We start from the raw sequence: 27,143 nt of genomic DNA, 5'->3' as shown, positions 1-27,143 counted from the left end.
TTTTTTTTAATTTGCTCCAGGCATGGTGGCCCTGTAATCCCAGTGGCTGAGGAGGCTGAGGCAGGAAGATTGAGAGTTCACAGCCAGCCTCAGCAACTTAGCAAGGCCCTAAGCAACTTAGTGAGACCCTCTCTCAGAACAAAAAATGAAAAGGGCTGGGAGGGGCTGGGGTCATAGCTCAGTGGTAGAACGCTTGCCTAGCACATGTGAGGCACTGGGTTTGATCTTCTCAACACCACATAAAAATAAATAAATACAATACAAGTATTGTGTGCATCTACAACTAAAATTTAAAAAGCAGGGGGCTGGAAACGTTCTCAGAGACCTCCCAGGTTCAATCCCCAGTACCAAAAACAATAGTAATAATAATAAAATAACATTGAAGCAATTTTCTTCAAAGAAGCCTAGACTCTAACTAAGACATATCCTTAGTTAGCTGTTTCTGTGCTCGTGATGGTGAAAGCATGGCTACTGTCACACACTAGGCTCCAGGTGGAGCATGGGCCGCCTCCAGTGAGCACTGTGCCTTCCAGAAGTGTCCGTGCCACTGTCCTTTACATGAGGCTCTTTCCTTGCAGGCAAACTCTGTTTGCTAGTGCCGACACGGCGTACGTCCTGGCCTACTCCATCATCATGCTCACGACAGACTTGCACAGCCCTCAGGTACTCGCTCCAGGGGCCCGGGTTCTGTGGCAGATAAGGAGGGAGGTTTGGGCTAACGACTTTTGCGGGGAGGGACTTTGTATTATTTGGGGGCAACTGAATATTTTTTAAATGGTCTTTATATTCTTTAAAATTTCAGGTGAAAAATAAAATGACAAAAGAACAGTATATTAAAATGAATCGGGGTATTAATGATAGTAAAGATCTACCAGAAGAATATCTCTCCAGCATCTACGAAGAGATAGAAGGCAAGAAAATTGCAATGAAAGAAACAAAAGAGCACACCATGGCGACCAAATCCACCAAGCAGAGTAAGGTCCAATGGCAACAGGGCCCCTACGCTACCTCTGCGGGGTGTGGTTAATTAGGTTGGTGGTGAATTAATTTGCATATTAAGTATCTGAGTAGGAAGTGTGATTAATTATTATGATTATGATTATGTTGGTTCTTTCATAATATCACTATCTTCCTAAGTTTTGATTAGGAACAAAAAGGAATTTAAAATAAGTAATCAGGGAACTTAATTACCTTCCAAAAACATATTCCTTAAAACTTAGCTTTAATTTCAGTGGTGATTGTGCCATACTTGATTAGAATTTGATTAATCTGGGACCTGTGAAGCTGTCAGTTTCTCTGAGTGGCAGTGGAGTGCAGGGTGGAGAGTGCAGGCCTTGGACCTGTGCTGCTGGATCAAGTCCCAGTAATGGCTGGCTGGTGTCTGTGTGAGGAGGGATTCTTGAACTCCATAGGCATTCAGCAGAGAATGGGGTCTTTGGTTAATTAGTGGTGTCTGTGTGACCTTGAGCAAGTCTCCCAACTTCTCTGGCTTGTTTTTTCCCAACTGTAAAGTGGTGATAATATCTATAAGGCCCATGAGACGGAGCGATTGCTGTGCACCTTTTAAGTGGCTCCTGGCATGGGCTGTCCCCAGCCAGCTGCCGCTCACGCTCAGGCTTCTTCGCAGACGTGGCCAGTGAGAAGCAGCGGCGGCTGCTCTACAACTTGGAGATGGAGCAGATGGCTAAAACGGCCAAAGCGCTGATGGAGGCCGTGAGCCACGCCAAAGCCCCCTTCACCAGCGCCACACACTTGGACCACGTCCGGCCCATGTTCAAAGTGAGTGTTCTGAGGGGTTAGGCGAGTCTGGCTAGACCCAGTGCTGGACTTGACCAGCTGGAAGGTGACGTGCAGGATCCCAGTGTTAAGGAGATGGCAGGAGGAAAGGCCCAGTTGGGGTGCTTCCTGTCTGAGCAGGAACCAACGCAAGTCTCTCGTGTTGTCCTTTGGTGATGCTGGGAAAGCTCCAGCACCACACTGGACTCTGCCATCAGACCATCTGGCTTTGAGTTCTGGCTTTGTCACTTTGTCACTGTATCACCTTGGCCAGTTTACTCCCCCTCCCCGTTCATCATCTGTAAAATGGGGACATATAAGATTGCTGAGAGGGCAGCCAGGGAGTGGGTTGAGTGAATTAATAAATAGTTATTTGGGCTGTAGAGGAAAGGACAGTGTAATTGGGACATCTCACCTCAGTGGCCTCAGTTTATCAGATGAGTTTAGGTGAAAGAAAAAGACAGTAGATGAAATCTGTATTTTAAATATATCTTTAGAAGATACATGTTCTGCCTACATAGCACATCATTTTTTTTAAGTTTTTATAAAAACTGTTACTGTCCTGTTAGGTAATTAATTCTGGACTTCCATGACCTTATTTCTAAGGAATTCATATGAAAGTTGGAGGAAAAAAGTAAAGTCTAGATAATTTGAAGTGGGAGCCTTTCAGTAAACTCAGTTTATAGTCCATATGTCTCTTGCAGGTTTTATTTTGCACCATTGGTAATGGTTGGCTGGTATCTGTGTGAGGAGGGATTCTTGAACTCCATAGACATTCAGCAGGGAATGGGGTCTTTGGTTAATTAGTGGTGTCTGCCATATACCCAGGAGGGGCAGTGGTGCTCATCCTTCCTTTTGAATCGAGTGTTCAGTAACTAGCAAGCTTGTAGTGATAGGGGGGACTATCTTACCTTGGGAGGGGGATAGATTGAAATCTAAATAGCAGTGAACCTGACACCCCGGCTCTCCCCCTAACCTACAACATGTCCTGCAAGAACACTTCCCACGCTGACATTCGGGCTATTATTGAAACCTGCCTTCTCTGGTAGCTGGTGTGGACGCCGCTGCTGGCAGCCTACAGCATTGGACTGCAGAACTGTGACGACACTGAAGTGGCCTCCCTGTGTTTGGAAGGCATCCGCTGTGCCATCCGAATTGCCTGCATCTTTGGGATGCAGGTGAGTGGAGTGTGTGTGCGCTCTGTTCCTGTAGAGTCAGCGAAAGCCAGACACTGTCGGAAACTTCTCGGTGAGCCAGCATCTTAGCACACTGCTGGCTTCTTCCCATCGCTCTGTGTTGACCACAACCCCATCAGGGGAGGATGCTGGAGATTTAGATCAAAGCCTTTTTTTTTTTTTTCCTTCAGTGCTGAGGATTGAACTCAGCACTCTGCCACTGAGTCGCATCCCCAGCCCTATTTTAAATTGTATTTAGAGACAGGGTCTCACTGAGTTGCTTAGCACCTTGCTTTTACTGAGGCTGGATTTGAACTCACGATCCTCCTGCCTCAGCCTCCCAAGCTATTGGGATTACAGGGTGTGCCACCACACCCAGCCTAGATCAAAACTTTTTTTAACCATGAATAGGACCCAGGCTACTTGATGCCTGACTTACTGCCTTGGCACTTAAAATACGTTTATTCTGAGGGGTGTAGCTAAATGGTAGAGTGTATTGCCAGTATGCATTTGACCTTGGGTTCAGGCCCCAACACCTCCTGCAAAATTGCTTTTTCCTCTTAAAATCCATTTTTATTATAATTTCCCATTTTTTTCTCTGGCAAAACATAGTTGAATGCAAAGTGAATATCTGTAAATCTTTTTGGAATCTTAAAAAGTTCAGTGAATAGATGAAATACAATTCTAAAGCTGTTATGGAAGTTGTCATAGAAGGTTGTCAGTCCTTTGCATTACTTTCTAAGTCAGTAATAGTTTTACCCATTTGTTTCAAACAAACAAATAAAACCCAGTCTTCTATTCCCCTTCATTTTACAGTTAGGTTTTTTATTGTGCCAGGCTTTAAAGTCACACAGTCATGGTTTCAAACCCAGCTCTAGTGCTTCTCTGGCCCTGTGCCCTGGCCCAGCTAACTTGTAAGACATTGCTCATATCCTTACTCGTACACTTGAGAAAATGAACTGCCTCACAGGATTGTTGTAGATACTAGAATTTATATATTGGCTCTTGGCCTTCAACAAATCTTGGAACACAGGACAGGTCAGCGTGCTTGAGGTCAGGTGGATTGAGCTAGTTCTCAGGCATGTGGCAGTGCCCAGGGAGCCTCAGGGGTGTCCAGTAGCAGGACACCAGCACGGATGGTGTGCTGATGTGCAGAAAGCCTGCTGTGTGCCTGTGGACATTCCTTCAGCCCAGCCCCGCAGACGGGAAGGTGGCTGCACTGGGCTGGACTCGGGTTCTCCTGGGTTTCTTGCAGCTGGAACGAGATGCCTACGTTCAGGCCCTGGCTCGCTTCTCCCTGCTGACGGCCAGCTCCAGCATCACAGAGATGAAGCAAAAAAACATCGACACCATAAAGACACTTATTACAGTGGCTCACACGGACGGCAACTACCTCGGGAACTCTTGGCACGAGGTGGGTCTTTTGCCTTTCCCAGGTTTGCTTCCTCTGGGTCTGTTCCATTTTTCCTGAGAGCAAGCCTAACTTCCTCATGAATCTGAAAGATAGCCAGGAAGACGGTTAATAATGCCCTCTTACACTTAACGCAGGGAAGAATGAGCAACTAGGGTGCAATGCCAAGAAGTGGTGAGTGCTCAGGAGACCTTTACATAGGACCAGGGGGTGGTGATGGGAGCGGGGTCAGGAGAGCCGGAAGCTCTCTCCGGGGCTGATCTGGGAATCCATGGGGTAGGCACTCCATGTAAGGAATGGCAGGAGCAAAGGCCCTGGGTGGGACCAGCGGTGGCAAGGTGAAGAGTCCTGTGCAGGCCAGGGAGGCTGGTGTGTTGTGGATGGCAGGGCAGCGGACGGGGTGGGGGCGGGGCAGACTACGTGGACGGGATGGAATCCTCTGCTCCACTCAAATTGTTTCCTCTGTTGAATCCGTGCCAAGTTATATAAACTTCAGTATGGCAGAATCCCAGCATACCAACTTTGGTGCATCAGTGTCTGTTTTTAATAATTAGAAAGAGGTAGCGTACTGGTGGTCCGTCTTCACAGGACACTTGCCGCTGCTTGGCCAGTCCTTTTGCCTTCTAGGGGAAACACCCTTAGCCCTCAATTTGCTCTCACGTGAAAGGCGCTGGGTTCAGAGAATGCCTGGATGGCTGGCGTAGCTAGCAGCGCCCTTCCAGCCTGCGCCCTGCGTGGTGGGAGCTCATGTCTTCACTGCCGTTTCCTCAGATCTTGAAATGCATCAGCCAGCTGGAGCTCGCTCAGCTGATAGGAACCGGGGTGAAGACCCGCTACCTGTCTGGGACTGGGCGCGAAAGAGAAGGGAGCCTGAAAGGCCACGTGTTGGCAGGAGAAGAGTTCATGGGCCTCGGCCTCGGTAAGACAGCAAGCCCCACGGCTGGCCGCCACAGACTTGCAAACTAACCGGCATGAAGCCCTTCTTGTCTCGTCAGGACTGTCCCGTAAACCGTCTCTTCCTTACGCGCCCGCTGACAGCACGTCTGTGAACGCAGGTGGACGTGCTGCCTCAGCTCCTGATTGTGCTTGAATGTTGAGTAAAGTGTCTATTTTACCAAAATCCGCAGGGTGCATTACTGTTCTTTTTGTTCCTGTAACATCCCGGGAGGAAGCCTTTGTGCTTTCTGAAGCCCACGCCAGTTTCTAGTGTGAGAGGCCACACCTGTGGGTCTCTAGAACTTGGAGAGTAGATCCCGCATCTCATCATGTTCCTGGGGGCTTTGTTAAACAGGGTGCTAGCTCAAGTGGAGTTATTTCTGGCTCCACAGTGGGTTAAGAGATTCTTCTGTCAGTGATGTACAGAATAACAGATGGTCAAGTTCTGAGCACTCAGCTTCTATGTATATATGAGTGTGTGTGTGTGTGTGTGAGTGTGTATAACTTTTTTTTTTTTTCTTTTTTTTGGTGCTGGGGTTTGAACCCAGGGCCTTGTGCATGCGAGGCAAGCACTCTATCAACTGAGCTATATCCCCTGCCCCTCTGTTTATATTTTAACTCAGTTAATCCTCTTAACAACCCAGTGACATTTTGAAGTCTTATTCTCCCTGTTTTGTGATTGAGAAAACTGAAGCCCAGGGTGAGTGACTTGAGCAAGGTCACACGGCAAGGAAGTAGCAGAGGCAGGGTTCAAGCCTCGCCATCCAAATGCAGGGAAGAGGCTGCTAGAGCCTGTGTGTGTGTGGTTGATAAGAAGATGAGAGTAATTTGTCTTCACTGTACCTTCACCCTCTCCCAGTCTGGGGATTGAACCCACACATGCTAGGTGAGCACACCCCCAGCCCCTCTCCACTTATTTTGAGATAGGGTCTTGCTAAACTGCTTAGGCTGGCCTTGAACTTGCAATCCTCCTGCCTCGGGCTCCAGAGCACAGGGGTTGGAGCAGCACAAGTCAGCAGATAAAAGCCTGGGCTCTCGGGAAGCAGGGATGTGACAGACCCACCTCTCAGGGTGCTTGTGAGGGCGGCTGCACTGACACTAGAGCACGCCAGGCATCCAGCAGATGGGAGCCATTGCGGGTTCCGGAGCTCTGCGTGAGTGTCCGTTGAATCTATTTGGTTTTCTTAAACATGGGCCTTCAGTACTATAAAAAGGTAAAATACTGTAGAGATTGGGAGGTGGCTGGTACCAAACAAGAGAGCTTGTAATAGGGCGTGTTTTAAATACCAAAACATGTGTGATTGTATTCTGTCATCAGTGGGTTTTTGTTTTTGCCTGTGGAACCTTCTCATTTCTGCCCCTTGTCTGCATGTTGATGCAAAGGATACTTTGTTGTAAATCCGTGCCTCTTTGAAGTTTGCTAATTTTGTGCATCGTGTTCCAGGCAATTTGGTGAGTGGTGGCGTGGATAGAAGACAGATGGCCAGCTTCCAGGAGTCTGTGGGTGAGACCAGCTCACAGAGTGTGGTTGTCGCCGTGGACAGGTAATGATTCTCTTCTCTAGTAAGGCTGGACTACCCCGTGATTTGAATGGGGTCCTCTGTGTAGTGACTGGGCATGATGACTCCTAATTTGTTGGCTATGCTGTTGGCTCTAGAAAGACAAAAGATGGCGGGGCTGGGGTTGTAGCTCAGAGGTAGAGCACTTGCCTGACATGTGTGAGGCACTGGGTTCCATCCCAGGAACCACATAAAAATAAACAAATAAAGGTATTGTGTCCATCCTACACCTACAAAAATATTTTTTAAAAAGATGGTGCACATGACCCACCTATCAGTAACTGTTACCTTTCTTCAAATTTTGACCTTGAATTGCATTGTGCCTTTTTAAAAATTTATAATTTTAACATGGTAACATCACATTTTTTTTTTTTTTGCTTTTGCTCATACTGATGTTTAAATTACCATGTTTTCTTAGTGGAAGTTACTTTTTAAAAATCTCAGAAGAGTTTGAGATTGAAAGCATACTCCTGAGTGAAAATTGGCCCAAGTTTGAGTTTCCATGAATTCTTCCTCAAAGCCTTTCCACTATTTGTTTACTTGAAACTTGGCCTAACAATCCAGGAGAGAGATAGATATTCTTATTTGAAGATACTTGTGATGTTCAAGTGCTTAATAAAATAGGGATTTCCTTAAAATCAACAAACTCCTAAAAATTACATTGAATGAATATCAAAGGAACCACTGCTTATCCTGTTTAATGACCTCTTCCAGGACATTAAATATAGTTAGTTCTGGGGTGTTAGCAGTACAGATTTTTAAAATAATTTGGATTATTCTTGGAATAATCTTTTACTGTTATAAACTTTTGTCTGCTTATTTTAATCACCTTAAATGAAGAAAAGCATTCAAATAAAGGCTTTAATATTTTAATCACCTTGTTCCAGTTGCTTCTTTGCTTTATTTTTTCAACAAAAATATTGTCTGTGGCATAATTTTGACAGTTTTCCCCCAATCCTATTTCAATTTAGACTTACAGAACAACAACAACAACAACAAAAAATCAATTTTTATGAGTCAGGGTCTCACTGTGTTGCCCAGGCTGGCCCTGGGCTCAGTCAGCCTCCTCCCTCAGCCTCTAAGTAGCTGGACTACAGGCTCGTGCCCCTGCACCTGATGGGTGAAGTGGGTTTTCCCGTTATCTTTATTTGTTTTCCTGTTTCTCTGCCTTAGCCAGACAGTAGACAATAGAGATCTTGCTCAGTACCTTTTTCTGCTGTACCTTTTTTTTTTATCCATAGCTCCCATGCCATTGGATATGGTTGTTTTAAAATGTACAGGTTAGAGAGTGTTGTAGTGTGCTCAGAGTCGTGTGGCCATTACCCCTGTCTAGTTCCCTACCAGTTACCACCCCACCCCACAGACAAGCCTCATGCTCATTCGCATTTGCTCCCCACTTCCTGTTCCCCCTCCTCATCTTCTCATGCCTCTGGCCACTGCTCTATTTTATATAGATTTTCCTGTTCTAAATATTTGAATTGTCTGTTTTCTCTTTAATTCCTTCTTTTTTTTTTTTTTTTTTTTGCTTCATTCATTTCTTCATACAGTCTTAAGTTATTCTCTAGTTTCCTTTCCACGTGAAGGACTTCCTTGAGTATTTCTCACAGGGTAAGTCTGCCGGTGAGGAATTGTCACAGTGTTTTTTGAGCGCCCCCCCCACTTTGGAATGTCTTCCTTCTTCATTTTTGAAGGGTAATCTTGCTGGATATAGGATTCTTGGTTGATGATCTCTCTTTCAGCCCTTGAACCATTACATCCCATGCTTTTTGGCCTCTGTGGTCTCCTGTAGAAACGAGCTGTTCATCTTCTCAAGGGAGCCTTGTCTGCGATGATCTGCGGCCCTGCTGCTTTCACGATTCTCTTGCCGTCTCTGGCTCTCAGAGGTTTGATTATGATATTTCTGGGTGTGACTTTCTTTGGGTTTATCCTCGTTGAAATTTGTTTAGTTTCTGAGAGGTATAGATTATTATTTTTCATCAAATGTGGGAATTTTTCAGCCATTATTTCTTCACATGTTCTTTTAGTTCCCCTCTTCTGGAACTTCCATTATGTGCATGTTGGTATGCTTGATGGTGGCCTATACGACTCTGAAGCTGTTTGGTTTTTAAATTTTTTATTTCGGCTCATGACATCAGACGGTCTTATTTGACTCGTCCTCCAGTTTACTAATTTTTTTTCTTCTTCCAGCTGAAAACTGTTGTTTAGCCTCTGTAGTGAATTTTTCATTATAGCTTTATTATTTTCAACTCCAGAAGGTTTAATCAACATTTTTCCTGTCTCTTTGTTACTATTCTCTATTTGGTGAGAGATTGTCCTTATGTCTTTCTTTAATTGGACATAATATCCTTACTTCTTGAGACATAGTCAAAATAACTAACCTAAAAAAATCTTTCTAGGCCGGGCACAGTGGTGCATGCCTTTAATCCCAGTGGCTTGGGAGGCTGAGGCAAGAGAATCACAAGTTCAAAGCCAGCCTCAGCAACTGTCTCAAAATTTTAAAAGGGCTGGGTGGCTCAGTGGTAAAGCAACCCTGGGTTCAGTTCCTGGTACCAAAAATAAAAGCACTTTGTCTAGAAAATCTTACGTCTGGGCTTCCTCAGGGGCACTTTCTGAGAGCTGATCCTCTCCCTATGAACCAGCGTCCTTTCTTGCTTCTTTGCATGTCCTATTTTTCTGTTGTTGAAAATTGGACGTTATAGTAACATGATGGCGACTTTGGGGCTCAGTTCCCAGCTCCCAGCCCAGGGGCTTTGTTGTCATCAGTGCAATTTGTTTAGTGACTTTCCTGAACTAACTGTGTAAAGTCTGTCTTCTTTTCCACATGTGGCCTCTGAAGTCTCCACTGGGTTGGCTTTAATGCTCAGATTCCCTTTGCTGCCTTGGGCCTTGGTTACGTCTCCCAGCCTTTGCGTGCTGAGGACTCTGGACATGTTGGGGGTGCTCCTCAAATGCTCTGCCTTTGCTTTCACCTCTGGTTCACGCAGGACTCAAGGCCTCCTGCAGATGAGAGCCCCTTCTTATCATAGTCTCCTGGGTGTGCCAAGCCCTGCACCCATGCTGGCAGTCTGCATTCCCAGCAGCCCATGGGAGCTTTTCCCAGCCTCCTGTGGCCGTCCCACCCCTGCTTTTCCTTGCAAGTCTTTGGCCAGGTGCTTGTTGTCCCGACTGTTCTGCTGCCTCCTGGCGGAGAGCTGGCTGCTCTGAGTAAGGACTAGGTCAGGTCAGATAATGGGAGCTCTTTGAGAATGTGTTTTGAGAACCGTGTTCTGCTCCTTCCAGTGGCTGTGCAGGACGCTTTGGTTGTAGGCTTCCTGTTGAGCTGGGGAGGTGAGGGTAGGAATGGAGGGGGCTGAGCCACCACAGCACTCACCATTCAGATCAAGATTCAACCATTTTCTTAACAAACAAAAATAAAAACACCCCGCAGATTTTTGTTAGCTTGCAGTTAATTTTAAAAGTTTCACTGTGGAAAAGTTAATTTTGATAATTTTGGCCAGCATTCTTATTGCTCTTACTGAAGAGCAGCTTTGTGGGGAGGTTCTCACTCCACTAGTCCCCACTGCCACCAGGTCACCTCCCTTCCCTGGGGAGGTGTCTCTTCCTCTTGTACTCGGGGTAGACTTTTCTGCTCTCTCACTGACCAGTTCTTTTTGATTCCTCATCACTGATTTTTGGTGAAGGGCCAGATTTGAAGTCTTTTCTCTCTGCCTGCTCTAAGTATTTGAGAAACTTCCATATCTAATATTTATTTTTTTGTCTCCCTAGAATTTTTACTGGCTCTACCAGACTGGATGGAAATGCAATAGGTATGTACGTGACTCGCCTGTGACACTGCAGAAGCCTCGTGTGTGACCATCCCACTGTTACTAATGAGGCTTTGCGTGTGTTGTTGGCTCTGGCCTGTAGTTGACTTTGTCCGCTGGCTGTGTGCTGTGTCCATGGATGAACTGGCTTCTCCCCACCATCCTCGCATGTTCAGCCTGCAGAAGATCGTGGAGATATCCTACTACAACATGAATCGGATCCGACTACAGTGGTCCCGGATATGGCATGTGATTGGAGATCACTTCAATAAGGTAACTTTTATCCCACATCTGGGATGGAGGCAGACAGCATTAAGTTGCTAGACAAATATCTCCGTACTCGAAAGCTTTGTGAAATCCTGGAATCCCTCCTTACTGATCTGAGAGTTATGTTCCATATAGTTTTACCTTCAAATGTCACAACTTCCTGTATTCTGACTCCTGTCACCACTACTCTTTTGAAACTTTTGTTGGAAAAAATTAATATTGGTTTTGGGTTTTTTTAAAGTTTTTTTTTCTTTTATATTTATTTTTTTTTTTTTAGTTTTCGGCGGACACAACATCTTAGTTTGTATGTGGTGCTGAGGATCGAACCCGGGCCGCATGCATGCCAGGCGAGCGCACTACCACTTGAGCCACATCCCCAGCCCAAACATTGGTTTTAAAATCAGAAACACACAAAAGACCAATTGATAACTCTTCTAAAACTCACGATTGCTGGGAGTAAGCCAGAATGAACTTTCTCTCTGCTACAGGTTTTATTATGCACGTACAGAAATTTAAAATTCAAATATATACTTTTCCAAAATAAAAAAATTGGAGGGGGAACAGTCAAAAGGATCTAAGTGTGTTGGTGTGTATGATATCATTTGCTTCCTAATGGAGATATAATTGCTTACTAATACTGTTTTCCTACCAAAACACATTTCATGATCTTGAAATTTTTTCAGGCCTAGAAATGCAGAGTTATAACAGATGCTTGGAAATAGTTTTAATAAAAAACAATTCAAGGGCTGGTGCTGGGGCCCAGTGGCAGAGTGGTTGCCTAGCATGGGTGAGGCACTGGGTTCCATCATTAGCACCACATACAAAAATAAGCCAATAAAATAAAGGCATGCTGTCCATCTACAACTACAAAAAAATTTTTAAAAAGCAATTCAAAACAGAATGTCAAAAAAAGTAGGCTGCCACTGGGGTATAGCTATAACAATCACTGGGTCCTGGTAAATGATTTGTAGCCTCTACCAATTTTCATGGTGTGAAGGTCTCCCTGTGGCCGATTTGAAGCTGGCAGCATAATGCCAGTAAGCGTGGAATAGGGAAGTGTGGGGCACCATTCGTTCTCAGGCGGTTGCTCACCTGCTGCTACATCCATTGTGGCCATTTTATCTTTACAGCAGCTCTTGGCAGTCTGTGTTTCCTTATTGGCTCACATCAAGACCCCTCTGTGTAACAGAAGAACTCAAGTGTCTCCTGGGGCAGTGGACTCTACCTATGTGGGTTGGCCCACATTTTATGATACAGTAGCTGATGGGAAAGGGTCAGGCCATGCAGTGGGTCAGGTTCTTGGGGGTGGCATGGTCACTCTCTGGAGGTGGCCCTGAGCAATGGCTTCAGTCAAAGGGAACATGTGCATCTAAGGTAGTAGCCCCTCAGCACCAGCTTTCTCACTGAGGGTGCACAGGCTCCTGCTGGACCATGGAGGAGCTGTGAGCTTGCTTGAGGAAGACAGTGGGAATCATCACCATTGCTGTGCCTGGTCCAGGCCGGTGGCAGCTGAGCAGAACAAACACTGCTCGTTCATTCCACAAGATGTTTTGGCTGACAGCTGTCCTCTCAGGAACGACTGTCCAGAAGAGCATTGATGAACATTCTCCCAACTCCTCCAAGTCTAGATATCGTTTTCATTGGGACTCTGTTGGGAAGGAACATCATTTTGAGCAAGTTACTCTTCCCACCTGTCAGGACTCATGTGTGCAGTTCTCAGTTACCCGAGGGCCACTCACAGGCAAACTTGAGACTTAGGCTGGCAGGTAGTAATTAGATAGGTCATGGTTGTCAGCTTCATTATAAATGTCTGTTCCATCTAATCAGTGCTGGTAAACAAGTCATGGAAAACTCAGTCCCTCACTGAGAGACTCTCAGTTTTTCTACTTTTTGGAAAGATGTTCTGCTTCCTGCTATGAACTAGGCCACATAACATTCTCATGGGTCTGAAGAAATGTGGGGGTGGAACACAGCTCTAACCTAACTCTCAGTACAGCTGTAACTTAACAGGGTGAGGCTCTTCGTCAGAAGTAGCAGCAGGTGCTGCAGCCTGGACCAAGCGAAGCTGCACAGTGAGCGTGGCCTGTGCCAAGGCATCTGCTTTACATAAATTTTTAGGAGGAGAATATTCTTATATATAGTCTCTAATTGCATGAACATTATAAAAATGTGGTCCCTTTAAAAGAACTTACAACTGAAAATACTTTTGACCACCCGCACACACAGCAGGCCCTTCCTGAAGCGGATTATTCTCATCAAGTCAGGAAATATCTTTCCCCCGACAGACATTGTTATGCACATACATGTCTGTGTGCTGATGGGAGCATAGAGAGCATTGTCTTGGTTTCTTTACTCTAAATGCACTGTTCGGCAGTGTTCAGGAGGTTCACGTTGTGCAGCAGGTCTCCAGGACTCCACATCTTGTGAGACTGAAACTGTCCCCATTATACACAAACTCCCCATTCTCCCCTCCCCTTACCCCCTGGCGGCCACCAGGCTGTCCTCAGGATTCCAGGTGTCTCATCTTAAGTGAAATCAGACAGCATTTGTCTTTTGTGACTGGCTTATTTCCCTCTGCATAACGTCCTTCAGGTTCATCTACATTATGACGTCGTAATTTCCTTCCTTTTGGGGCTGGGGATGTAGCTCGGTGGCAGAGTGCTTGGCTAGCATGTTCAAGACCCTGGGTTTGATCCCTAGGACTGCAAAAGAAAAGAATTTCCTTCCTTTTTAAAGCTGAGTTTACTGTCTTAACCACCAGACAGTAGTCTGCATATATGCACATACCATTAAGTAGCCGTTTTCATATTGTTGTTTCCAGTTTTTCTGAGTATAAATGATATGCTGCACTGGGCCTGGTGGCACAGGCCTATAATCTCAGCCACTCCAGAGGCTGAAAGAAGATCTCAAGTTCAAGCAAGCCTAGGCAACCTTGTGAGACCCTGTCTCAAAATAAAAAAATAAAAAGGGCTGGGGATTTAGCTCAGTGGTAGAGTGCCCCTGAGTTCTATTACCAGCATGGGGGAAAACAACAATGTTGCTATATAACTTTGGTTAAAAAATAAAACATTTTCAGGGACTTGGAATGTCGTTCAGCAGTTGCCTAGCATGCATGAGGCCCTGGATTTTATCAGGCACCACAAAACAAAAACAGCCTTGTTCAGATCAGACCACATATTAGCAAAATTTCTCACGCAGGTCTGCAGGATGCCCCTAGATCCCTTGACAGTGGAACTGGTGGGAAACACTGCCCTGCTCTGCTTTTAGGGATTTTTCTCAAGGGGAAAGTCTGAAATACCCCAACTGACTATATGCCCATAACTCTAGTCCCTATAGGGAGGTGAATCAGAAATAAGTATAATTCTTAGGAAATTGAAAAGCTTAGTGTTTCTGTAGGATTTTCCAGGGCTGATGGTGTATTCACTTATAGTCTTTTGCTTTAAGTGGCAGATACTGGGAAAGTATTACAAGTCTTTCTAAGCCTGGTATGTGGTGCACACCTGTAATCCCAGCTACTTGGGAGGCTGAAGCAGGAGGATCATAAGTTCAAGGCCAACCTCAGCAACGTAGTGAGACCATCTACAAATAAAAAGGAATAGATGTAGCCCAGTGGCAGAGCATCCCTGGTTCAATCCCAAGTACTGGAGTATGGGACAGGGAGCTTCCTATAGACTGTAAAGTCTTTTGACCCCCTCATATATTTTTGGGTAAAATTAAATAGTACCTAGAGAGTTGTAAACTAGATGCAGAATTTCATTTTGCAAGATGAAATCTAGAGATTTTTTATACCGAATGTGTGCTCCTGAACTAGACCTTTAGAAATGGTTAAGGTAAAGGCCTGGTGGGGTGTGGCTTATCAAGGTTCAGTCTCTAGCAGGGGGTTTGTATTTTATTTAGAGAGACAGGGTCTCACTGAGTTGTTTAGCGCCTTACTTTTTGCCTAGGCTAGCTTTGAACTTGGGATCCTCCTGCCTCAGTCTCCTAAGTCACTGGGATTACAGGCATAAGCTACCGTGCCTGCCAGCACTTTAATTCAAAGTGTAATTCTGGGTCTGGGGCTGTGGCTCAGTGGAAGAGCACTCACCTAGGGTGTGTGAGGCCCTGGGTTTGATTCTCAGCACCACAGACAGATAAATAGATAAAATAAAGGTATTGTGTCTATCTACAACTAAAAAAAAAAAAAAAAAAAGTTTTATTTAAAAGAAAATGTGATGCTGGCCTTTCTTTTCATCATTGTACTTAGATAAAATAGGATAGATTGTGGCCAAGAAATTGCATTTTCTTTCTCCGTGGGTATCTTTTCCCAGAGTGCTTGTTTTGCGGGTAGGGTGTCCATCTTTGACATTTGGAGCCACAGCCACTGTGACACTGTCCCTCTTTCACTGCACTTCCTGTTCCTGCTCAGGTTGGCTGCAACCCCAATGAAGACGTGGCCATCTTTGCTGTTGATTCACTACGGCAACTCTCCATGAAGTTTCTGGAGAAGGGTGAATTAGCCAACTTCCGTTTCCAGAAAGATTTTCTGAGGCCCTTTGAGCATATTATGAAGAAGAACAGGTAATGTTTATTGCTAAGGAAAACCCTTTGTCACATTCCCCATTGGGGTCCAAAAATCCCTCTCTTGTTGACTGAACAGATTGTGGTTCATACCACTTGTCACCAAGGTCTATGAGTATCCCCTCCCAGAAACACAGGTGACACTTATACAACTGGTAGAAATACGTCACATGCTCTTATGGGGCCAATGCTGAGAGAATTTAGAGAAAGCCACTCTGGAAGCAGTTCAGGAATTAGGTGACCCAGTGTTTTTGCCCCAGGGAGACGATAAGACAGGGCAGGTCCCCCATCCCTGTGAAGCAGTCATTTACATGTGTTGTTGGCCCGCCCTCTGCTGGGTACCATGAAGTACAGAGAACACAACAGTGAAAATTCTCAGTTTGGGGGGCTTTGAATTGATGAAAGTTGCAGCTACGCAGTGAGTACACAGGAGTTCCATGTACTATCCTGTCCATTTTCCTACGTGTTTGAAATTTTCCATAATAAAATCAAAAACCAAATTTCTGTTTACATCCCAGGGGAATAAGCAAACCTGGATAGCAAGCCAGTGGACGGGTGCTGTGACCAACGTTAGATGGTGGCGAGGAAATCGGGGTGCGGCCCTCCTTGCGGGGCAGTCAGCTCTGCTCTGTTTGGCAAGGTGGCCCTTAGGCAGGACCTACGGGAAGAGAGGAGCAAGCCCAGAGCAGCTCTGTGCCATCTTGGCAAGAGGGTGGGGTCAGGGCGCTGAGCTAGGGCGGTTGCCCCATGGCAGGCCAGCTGGCCAGCGCACCCAGGGCTTAGTGAACACGGCAAAAAGTCATAGAAGATGAAGTCCCTCCCAGGGCAGCAGGGTGCCTGCATCATGTAACAACTGACCGCCTTTGCAAGCACTTTGGCTTGCTCTGGGTGAGAGGCGGAAGCTGAGGAAGGATTCTAAGGAGCAATATAAAGTGGTGTGACACGTTTTAAAAGCCCCCCTGTGTTTATCCATGAAGATGAGAAGCAACAGAGGGAGTTAGGAGGCCACCACAGACTTCTAGGTTTGCACAGGGCGGTGGTGGTGTTGGACTGGACTCTGAGCATTTTGAAGGGGAACCGCCAGCACGGGCTGATGGGTTGGCTGCAGAGTATGAGAGGAAAAGTCATCAGGGTGACTCGGGGCATGACCCTTTGAGTCGCCCTCCTCCAAAAATCATGCTGCATGTCTGCAAAGACAAGGAAGCTGACAAGCTGGGAGGCTTGAGGCCAGATGGGACTGTGGGGTCGTGACTCAGACAGCAGAAGTCTCCTTGGCGTGTCCTTCTCATGGGGTCTGTGTTCTTGTCTTATTTCTCGTTTTAAGAGACTCCAAGTCAAGCCCATTTCAGAATCTGATGTCACCCTTGTTTTGGGCCAAGTGCACAAAATAATATGCTTCTCTGCATGGAAACACAGACAGTTCTGGGGAGACTGGAGACCTCCATGGCTAAGCAGTGTGCTCTAGCCTCCTGGCTCCAGAACCCCTGTGCCCTGATGTCCTTCCTTGTCCTTTTCCTGCCCACCCAGCATTTTCAGAGGGACAGAATGAGCTAGAATCTCACGTTGCAGCCAGCTACTGTCACTCAGACTGCGTCTTGCTGTAGCATTTGCAAAAGCACTTCGATAAAGTGCATCAGAAACCTTAGCGTCTTGTGCCATTTGACACAGCAGTCCCACACCTCCATAGCTCTCTCAAGGACTTAGTTGGAGATACAGTAAAACACTGTGAATCACACATAATAGTTCTTTAAAGAACGAAATACCTAACTGTTCAAGTATTAAAGCCACAGCCAGGTATATTGTTTGACTGTGAAAAATGTTGGGAAAATTCTTAGTTTATTGTACTTTATCTGCATTTTAAAAAACTTATTATCGAGGCTGGGGTTGTGGCTCAGTGGTAGAGCGCTCACCTCGCACATGCAGGGCCCTGGGCTCTATCCTTAACACCACATAAAAATAAATAAATAAAGGTATTATGTCCAACTACAACTAAAAAATAAATATTTAAAAACTTATTGTTGTCATATATCACTTTTAACAAGTGGGCAAAATCTGCTATAACATATATGTAGTTTAAGGGCTGGGGACATAGTGTATGCAAATCCTGGGTTCAGTTCCAGCACTACACAAAAATAAAATAGAACGTACATGTACATGCCAATCTGCGGCGTGTCTTCAGGCCACACTGTGTTTAACTTGCCACTGTTTGAGGACATGGGCCATTTTTCAATGTTCAGGTGTTGTTTGGTAATAATTTAAAATAGTGCATCTTAAATTATGTATGTGTGCTCCAATCCATGTTTATATGTTGATGATATCCCTGCCCAAAAAATCTTAGAGAGTAGAGACCAAGAATTTAGTAACAATTCTCTCTGGGTGGCAGAACTCTAAGTACATTAGCTTTAATGCTTTGGACCAGAAAACCCAACCAATAGTGGCTTCAGCCACAGGCTGTACACTGTTGACTCACAAAGTCAGGCAGGCAGGCCCAGCTCTGGTTCCTAAGCCCTGGTGGCCTTTGCAAACCAGGCTTACTTCAGCCATCCACAGGGTCGGCTTTTCGTCAAGTGTGTCCTGGTGGCAGGACAGTAGCACTGGTGCTGACATCTTGCTGGATTCAGGATGGAGCAAGAGGAAAGGGGCAGAGCCTAAAGGAGTGTGATCACCATCTGCTTCCAGATGTGCTTTTACCCATGCTGCCTGTGAGCGACGAGCTGTGCCCAGTTCTCTTCCCACAGCCCCTCCTTTAGCACAGATGACATGGCCGTCTTGTTCCTCCCTCAGGTCTCCGACCATCCGGGACATGGTGATCCGCTGTGTCGCCCAGATGGTGAATTCCCAGGCAGCCAACATCCGCTCAGGCTGGAAGAACATCTTTGCCGTGTTCCACCAGGCAGCCTCCGATCACGACGGGAACATCGTGGAGCTGGCTTTCCAGACTACAGGCCACATCGTCAGTGAGTGCCCCTGTTTCCTCCTCAGATGTCCACTGCAGGTCCCCACAGTGTGCTGTCTGCTACCTGCAGGGCTTCCCAGCTTTGCCTCTGGGTGGTGCATGGGAGCTGGGCCATGTTCTGGGTGCTTCATGGCAGCCCCGCAAGGAAACTCGGGCCTCGTTGCTGGCAGATCCCATCTTTAGGAATCTGCTGCCTCACCAAAGTGTTCGAGTAACCCCAAAACCAGTGCTCATGGTGCTTTTGTGGTCGTCTCCAAAGGCATTCATACACAGAGCAGCAGAGGACATAGCCCCCGCGTTGCGTGTTCCCGCTGAGGAGGAGCAAGGCCTTCTGTTTTCAGCAGTCACGCAGGAGCCAGGGTCCTTTCTGCAGTCTGTTGAGTGCGAGTTTCCCAGATTCTCCTGCTTTTTGTTGGCGATTTCACTGTTTACATTGGCCCCTGAGAACAGTGCTGGGTGCCAACTAGTGTTCTGAGCACAGAGGGGCTGCAGTGTGTCTCGGAGAGAATGCTTGCGTTAGATGTGCTCCCTTCAGGCCTGCGGTGCCACTGGCTGTGAGTTTAGTTACTGCATCAACAGCACCTATTCAGGAAGGTGTCTTTAAAGAGAAACACCTGCAACAAAGCTGTATAGTGATTGGTTGATGAAAATACAACCAGAGACCTGGAGGAACCCATATTTCTCCTGGGGACAGAGGTTAGTACTTCCTAATTCAGTGTTCATGACAGCTGTAAAGATCACAGCTACTGTGACTAACAGGGACCAACTGTACCGTGTTTCCCCCACTTTACCAAAGAGGAAACTAGGGCACAGAAAATTAAAGCAGAACTGCTTGCCCAAGTCACACATCTGGAAGGGATGGAGCCAGGGCTCCTACCCAGCAATCAGCCTGGAGTGAGGGTGAGTGCAGTGTCACAGTGTCACTCACTGTGGACTGCCCGGGAGGCCCTGGCCTGCCTTTGATCACGTTACCAAAGTTCACTTGGAAATCGTTCGGCCCTCTTGTCAGCTTTGTGCATAGTTGGTGCTCAGTAGGTGTTGAGTGAGTGGCTACTTGGGCCTTTCCATCTCTGCTCCAGTTCAGGACATAGTTTAACCCAAGTTGAATCAGCACTGCATTCTTGAGTAATTTAGGAAGAAAAGTTGTCTTCTAGGATACTGACATGCTTTTCTTAGATTTCTACATAGGTGAGTCTCTGATTGTGTGTGTGTGTGTGTGTTTTAATTTCCATTTCTAAATCTTGTGCTTCTTTAAAAAAACAAAAAAACAATTGTGCCTTGTGTCTCCCCAGCAACCATTTTCCAACACCATTTCCCGGCAGCCATCGACTCCTTCCAGGACGCCGTGAAGTGCTTGTCGGAGTTCGCCTGCAACGCCGCCTTCCCTGACACCAGCATGGAGGCTATCCGGCTCATCCGCTCCTGCGGGAAATATGTCTCTGAGAGGCCGCGAGTGCGTCCCCTCCTAGCTTCTGGGTGGGGTGCAGGTCGGGGCAAACCCCATTCTCCTGGCAGAGCGCTTCCTGGACAGCTTTAGAAGGCGTGTTAGCCCTGGGCTAGGTGTTGTTTCAAACGCTGCTATTGCATGGTTATGCCTTTCAATATAGTTTGTATGTGAAAGTATTTTATTCATACCAAAGTTTTATGTAGCATTGCAAGTTATAGAAGATAATAATACTTTGAGTTTTATAGTTCGTAACAGCTTTGAAGCTCACCTTTCTTTTGAAAGAAAACAAGCCTCCTGCCTTTAGGGCTGGGTCGGGGGTTCAGTGGCAGAGCACCTGCTTAGCATGACCAAGGCCCTGGTTTCCATTCCCGATGTCGAGGACAACAACAAAAATCACCTTGCACTTTCTCCTGAAAATGTCTGGGGCTTTTCTGTCCTGTCTCAGCTTTCTGAATGGTTTGGCTTAAGCAACAGCCTAAAGCAAGGAGACTGGGTGGAAAACACACCTGAACTCCGCTGGCCTGTGCAGAGCTCCCCTAAGAATTCTGTACAGAACTGTACACCCTGTCCACCCTGTCCACCCTGTCCAGTCCCGATAGCCGCTTAGTAAGATGTGGTTACAGTGAGAGGCAGTGGTGACTGAGTGCTTGGTACCTGTCGGGCACCATTCTGGATGCATCCTGTGGGTTGATTCATTTAGTCCCTGTCTCAAAAAGTGCTGGGATGTGGCTCAGTGGTAGAGCACCCCTGTGTTCAGTCCCCAGCAGTAGGGTCGGGGGACTTGGAGCTCTTCTACGTATTACTTTGCCAGTGTTCCCATTATACAGGTGATTAAATTGGGACCAGAGAACAGAAGCAAGATGTTGTCTTAAAGACCAAGGGTGGCACCTGCCGCAGTGGTGGTGCACACCTGTGGTCCCAGCAATCCAGAGGCTGAGGCAGGAATTCAGCCTCAGCAAATTAGCAAGACCCTGTCTCAAAATAAAAAATAAAAGGATTAGTTCTGTAGCTCAGTGGTAGAGCATATTTACCTAGCATGCGAGAGGCCCTGGATTCAATGCCCAGTACTAGAGGGAAAAAAAGAAAAAGAAGAGGGATGAAAGAAATTCCAATACCATTTTAAGAACAGTTACAGAGCAGAGTAATTGAATCCCAGAGACAGGGAAAGTAGGGGTTTGCATCTAGAATGCGGAAAGACTGCAGGCCCTGGTGGCAGAATCTTGGGCATCTTACTTAAGCTTTTGGAACCCCTGTTGAGTCACCTGTGAAGTGGGGACATTATTTTTATCTGCCTGTTGGAGATTGTTGAGAATTGTTAACCCACGAAAAGCCCTTGAGCAGTTCCTGGCCCATAACAAGCACTTAGTAAATAGTAGCTACTGCTGCTATTATTTTATTTATTTGCTTGTTTTTTCCCAGTACCACAGATTGAACCCAAGGGCGCTTTACCACTGAGCCACGTCCCCAGTCCTTTTTTTGTATTTTATTTAGAGACAGGGTTTCACTGAGTTGCTTAGGGCCTTACTAAGTTGCTAAGGCTGGCTTTGAACTCATGGTCCTCCTGCCTTAGCCTCCCAAGCTGCTGGGATTATAGGGGTACGCCCAACCCTGCTGCTATTATTTTAAAACTCTGTGCAGAAGACCTACAGTATTGCATCATCCTGGATATTTTACTGATACTATTTGATTTCAGTGATCTTCCTGTGAAACACCTTCCGTCCCCAGGGGTCTTGGGGTCTGCCCCCCTTGACTTGTTCTAAAACTCACAGAGATCCATAGGTTCATTGGGAAAACTTCTCCTTCAGACAGGTGACTGTCACTGTCTCTGGGATTCCCCATGGTACCCTGCTGAGTGGGAAATTCTAGGAGAGGAAAATGTGTGGACCCTCAGTTTTGGTGCAGTCCCCTTCGGTTCCTTCTTCCTGTTTGCTTCACATCTAAGATGTGACTGTCACTGTAGGTGCTACAAGAATATACAAGCGACGACATGAATGTTGCTCCTGGTGACAGAGTCTGGGTCCGAGGCTGGTTCCCCATCTTATTTGAGCTCTCCTGCATCATCAATAGGTGCAAGTTGGATGTGCGGACAAGGTGAGCAGGTCCCCAGCGTGGGCGTGAGGTGCGCCTGGCCCACCCTCCTGACCCTGCTTCCTCCTGCTCTCCCCTTGCCCATCCTCTGTGCCTGGCTTGCTTCCCCAGGGGGCTCACGGTCATGTTTGAGATCATGAAGAGCTATGGCCACACCTTTGAAAAGCACTGGTGGCAGGACCTGTTCAGAATTGTGTTTCGGATTTTTGACAACATGAAGCTGCCTGAACAACAGTCAGAGGTAGGTGACAGCGACAGCACTGTGGGCCTGGGGACTGAGGGTTGGAGGGCTGTCCCCTTCACGGGGTTGCGTTGTCCTCTGCCTTTGAAGTACTGGGCTTCTCAAGGGGTTCTAAAAACAGAAGCCTCCCCTCCTGGCCCTCCTGGACAGCGTCAGCTAGTCGCAAGAGACTCCCCACCTGGGAGGGACATCACACAGTCTGCCACTTGGCCTGTGGACACTGTCTGCCAGCTCAGCAGCTCCTAGCAGGTTGTCTTAGTTGTTTTGTTCCTTCACAGACTTCTGGGCCACCAGTAGAGAGGGGGTATATTTGGCCCCTCTGTTTGTCATGAATTTAAAGATGGAGAAGATATAAGGCTCTCTGAACCATTCTTTCAAGAACACCTTCTCTCCCTCGCCCCAGTATGAAAGTAGTATGTGCATAACATGGAATATTGGGTATATGAAAGAATTCATGCTTCTGCCATCCAGACACTAGAATTAACGTTTTGGCAAATTTGCTCCATCTTCTACATGGTCTAAAATATGGTTGAAATCATAGTACGGAGTTTTCTAATCTCACCTCCCCCCTCCTTTTTTGGTATCAGAGATTGAACTCAGGGATGCTTAACCGGGGAGCCACATCCCCAGCCCTTTTTATTTTTTATTTTGAGACAGGATCTTGCTAAGTTGCTTAGGACCTCGACAAGTTGCTGAGACTGGCATTAAACTTGTGATCTCTTGCCTCTGCCTCCTGGGTCAGTGGGACTACAGGCATGCACCACCACTGCCCAGCTGATCTTCTTTAGTTTTAAAATATAAAGTTTTTCCCCATTATAAAACAAATAATATTCATTACAGAAAATAGAAAAAATAAAACACCCGCAGTCCCACTTCTGTGGGCAACCCTTATTAACTCCTCCAGATGCTGTGTTTGTGTGAGACAGACACCTTTTTTTCATTTTACAAAAGCAATTTCCCAGCACCCCTGTGTACTCTGCTTTCTTAATACATGAGAGTTTTCCTGCAACTGTAACTTTTTTTTCCTTTTGACAGTACTAGGAATTGAACCCTGGGCCCACGGTCTCACGCTGGAAAAGCACACTGAGCTACATTCCCAGCCCTCTGACTGTGTTGTGGCTACAAAATATTCCAAGTTATAAATATTCCATGGCTTTTAGGTTGTTTCTAGTTTTTCTTTTAGATAGCACTGAAATGAACTTTTTATGGCAGTGCCAGGGATTAACCCAGGGCCTCAGAGCCATACCCCCAGCCCTTTTTATTTTGAGACAGGGTCTTGCTAAGTAACTGAAGCTGGCCTCAAACTTTAGATTCTCCTGCCTCATCCTTCAGAGTCTCTGGGATATAAGTGCATGCCTCCACGCCCAGCCCTTAAAAGGAACATGTTTTGCAGCGATGCTCGTATTTGTGTTCTTTAGTTCTTTTTCCTTAGGACAGGTAGCCTCACTGCCAGGTTTGTGCATGAATGTACTAAGCCTTTTGATATGTTCTTCTAAACTGACCTCCAAATAAATCTAGCTGATTGCACTTGTCCAGCAAAGTCGAGCGCTCCTATTTCTCCACACCCACTCCAGCTTCTCATTTGTTCCATTATGGTTAACTGATAGGCCAAGACATCACACTGAAAAGTTTTCTTAGTTGTTAGCAAGCTTCATATTTCTCCTTGTATCATTGAGTGTTTATTTCTCCTTCTTTTATGAGTCCGCCCACTGGTTGGTTTCTAAGAAAGTCGTAATATGCTTCTGTAAACTGCAACTGACTTTGCTCACTTTTTCTTATTTCCTTTTTACTTGGAAAAAAATTTAGTTTTTAAATAACCAATTCTCCCAGCTTTTCCTTTCTGGCTCCCACTTTTGGAATCACACTTAGAGGCCCTTCCCTTTACCATGTCTTCATAAATATCCCTGTATATTTCTCTGGTAAATTCATGGCATCATTTTTAATATTTAGATATTTGGTGTCAGATGTAAGTGTTCAGTATAATCTCTTGTTCACTTTTTACTGATCATTAAAACTACCATTTTGAATGACTGTTTAATATTCTTTCATGTTGGTCTACTTAGTTTAATGCCCACATTGCAAGGTGTCAGGTGTACCATGTTTTCAGTCTCGGGATGCCATTGCAGTAAACACCTTTCTTCATAGACTTTTACCCGCAAATCTTCACTTCTTCTTCTTCTTGTTTCTTTTTGGTGGCACCAAGGATTGCACCCAGGGCCTTGCACATTCGAGGCAAGTGCTATTATTTCTTTAGGATGGATTCCTGGAAGCAGTGTCACTAAGTGAGTGCGTGTGGACATTTTTAAGACTACGGATAAGTATTGCTAAATCACTTTCCAGGGTAGTTTTGCCAGTGGGATACAAGAATACCGTTCTTGTTGCTGAGAGAGTGGCTTTAAGAATTATCTTTTTTATTGTTCTTCCAGAAATCTGAGTGGATGACAACAACCTGCAATCATGCACTTTATGCTATTTGTGACGTATTTACCCAGTTCTATGAAGCTTTGAATGAAGTGCTTCTTTCTGATGTATTTGCACAATTGCAGTGGTGTGTTAAACAAGGTATTCTTTAAGTCTTTAGGTATCATTTTACATAGTCCTCATGAGAGGTTACTTTTTTCAGTACATAAAAGCATGGGTGTAATGCCAAGGAATCCAGTGAACAATATAATTTGGTGAAAATGTATGTTTTTAAATTTAATTAGAACATAAAACAGTCCTCTCAAGCAGTTTGTAAAGCACTTAAAATGTGATGTAGTTATTGCATTTTTAAAAATGTACCTTTAGCTAGGGGTGGGGGTCATGCATACCTGTAATCCCAATGGCTTGGGAGATTGGGGCAAGTGGACCATGAGTTCAAAGCCAGCCTCAGCAACTTTTCGAGACCCTAAGCAACTCAGCGAGACCCTATCTCAAAAATAAAAAAATAAGGGGCTGGGGTTGTAGCTTAGTGGTTGAGCACTTGCCTTGCATGCGTGAGGCACTGAATTCGATCCTCAGCACCACATAAAATAATTAAATAAAATAGATATTTTTAAAAATAAAAAAATAAGGGCTGGAGATATAGCTCAGTTGGTAGAGTATTTGCCTTGCATGCTCAAGGCCCTGGGTTCAATCCCCAGCACCACAAAAATAAATAAATAAAAATAAAAAATAAAAAGGTCTGGGGATGTGTTTAATGGTTAAACATCCCTAGGTTCAAACCCTGGTACCAAAAAAAAAAAAAAAAAAAAAGCAAATTTACATATTAGTAAATTTAAAATTTAAATTTACGTATTTTGTCTCTCCACTTTTTATGTTTGAAATTTTCTGTATTAAAATAACTTTTTAAAATGCACATTTGTTGCATCTACACATTCTGGAAAGAAGTGCTTTGAAACAGATTGTTATTGAAGGAAAATGAAATATCTTGTATAATATGATGATTATGTTTTGATTTTCTATTTGTAATTTTACTAATTTGCTTGAGGACTGGTGAAGAAATATACATTAAAGAAGCTTTTTAACTTTGGAGTCAAGATCAACAGCCTGCATCAGTAAACTTTTTTTTTTTTTTTTTTTTGGTCTGAGTAGTTGTGTGTTTTAATGTGTATCATAAAAAGAAGACCTGAATTCTATAGATAATTTTGGTATAGGGCAAGGCTAAATTTAGAAGGCTTTCAAAAAGTGACTCAAATTTTAAATACGTGACAAAAAACAGTGGAGTGTGTGTGTGTTTGTGTGTGTGTGTGTGTGTGTGTGTGTGTTAGGGCCTTGCCAAGTTGCTGAGGCTGGCCTTGAATTTGCAGTCTTCCTCCCTCAGCCCACCTAGGCATGTGCCACTGTGCCCAGTTTAATGGATACTATTTAGATGACAAAAATTGGAGATGTTGTGTGTAAGTGACTGAGTTTTCAGAAACACTGGTCGACTGTGTTCCATCTTATGGTGAAGGGTGTGTTACTGGGGATTGAACCCAAAGGTACTTTACCATTGAATAACTCCCCCAGCCCATTTTTATTTTGATACAGGATCTCACTAAGTTGCTGAGGCTAGCCTCAAACTTGTTATTTTCCTGCCTCAGACCCCTGAGTCTCTGGGATGCAGGTGTGTGCTACGCACCTGGCTGTTCCATTTTCTTTTACTATTTTCCATATGTGAGTCAGTTAAAGTGACAAGATTGCTTTCTTCTATTCCTAGCAATAAAACTATGATAAGTCAAGCTGGGCACAATGGTCACTCCTTGGGAGTCTCAGGCAGGAGAATTGTGAGTTTGAAGCCAACCCTGACATCCTAGTAAGATCCTGTCTCAACATAAAATTCAAAAAGGGATGGGGATATAGCTCAAAGATAGAGAACTTGGTTAGCATACATGAGACCCTGGGTTCAAACCCCAGTATCACACAAACAAAAAAAAAAAACTATGATAAATCATTTTACCTCCCCCCGCCCACCAGTTCCTCAGTATTGGGGATTCAAACCAGGGCGCTCTACCACTGGGCTACATACATTCCCAGCCCATTTTTATTTTGAGACAGGGTGTTGCTAAGTTACTTAGGGCTTCAGCCTCCCAAGTTACTGGGTTTATAGGTGTGTACCATCATGCCCGGCTTAAATCATTTTATATCTTCGTAGCATAATTAAGCTATAAAACTTTTAATGCTCTCTATAGCATTGTTTCATTAATTAAAATCCTACAAACCCTCCAGCTGCAGTCTCTTACTTCACTATAAAAAGCATCTGGGACCTGGTTGGCATCCAAATAGCAGTTCAAGTGTAATGACAGATAATGTTTATTTTGTAGATAATGAACAGTTGGCTCGATCAGGTACGAATTGCTTAGAAAACTTAGTAATTTCCAATGGGGAAAAATTCAGTCCTGACGTCTGGGATGAAACATGCACCTGTATGTTGGATATTTTCAAAACCACCATCCCACATGTGTAAGTG

The 27,143-nt window shown here is 45.2% G+C and overlaps 1 protein-coding gene across 2 annotated transcripts in view; it reads left to right on the top strand.

Moving 5' to 3' along the window:
- Arfgef2 (ADP ribosylation factor guanine nucleotide exchange factor 2) overlaps positions 1-27,143 on the top strand; it is an 89,705-nt gene that overhangs the window by 46,034 nt on the left and 16,528 nt on the right. For both annotated transcript variants that reach the window (XM_046433184.2, XM_046433183.2), the window contains exons 17-32: positions 579-663; positions 803-974; positions 1,628-1,779; positions 2,826-2,954; positions 4,207-4,365; positions 5,134-5,281; positions 6,743-6,842; positions 10,623-10,663; positions 10,764-10,933; positions 15,333-15,484; positions 18,269-18,441; positions 19,733-19,893; positions 21,848-21,978; positions 22,087-22,216; positions 24,643-24,778; positions 26,998-27,136. In XM_046433184.2, the coding sequence (XP_046289140.1) occupies positions 579-663; positions 803-974; positions 1,628-1,779; positions 2,826-2,954; positions 4,207-4,365; positions 5,134-5,281; positions 6,743-6,842; positions 10,623-10,663; positions 10,764-10,933; positions 15,333-15,484; positions 18,269-18,441; positions 19,733-19,893; positions 21,848-21,978; positions 22,087-22,216; positions 24,643-24,778; positions 26,998-27,136 (2,178 nt within the window). The remainder of the gene's footprint in view (positions 1-578; positions 664-802; positions 975-1,627; positions 1,780-2,825; positions 2,955-4,206; positions 4,366-5,133; positions 5,282-6,742; positions 6,843-10,622; positions 10,664-10,763; positions 10,934-15,332; positions 15,485-18,268; positions 18,442-19,732; positions 19,894-21,847; positions 21,979-22,086; positions 22,217-24,642; positions 24,779-26,997; positions 27,137-27,143) is intronic.

The sequence above is a fragment of the Marmota monax genome, unplaced genomic scaffold (assembly GCF_021218885.2).
Source record: "Marmota monax isolate L192 unplaced genomic scaffold, Marmota_monax_Labrador192_F-V1.1 WCK01_AAM20220418_F8-fsc00014, whole genome shotgun sequence".
NCBI lineage: Eukaryota > Metazoa > Chordata > Mammalia > Rodentia > Sciuridae > Marmota > Marmota monax.
This window is presented reverse-complemented; position numbering and strand designations above follow the sequence as displayed.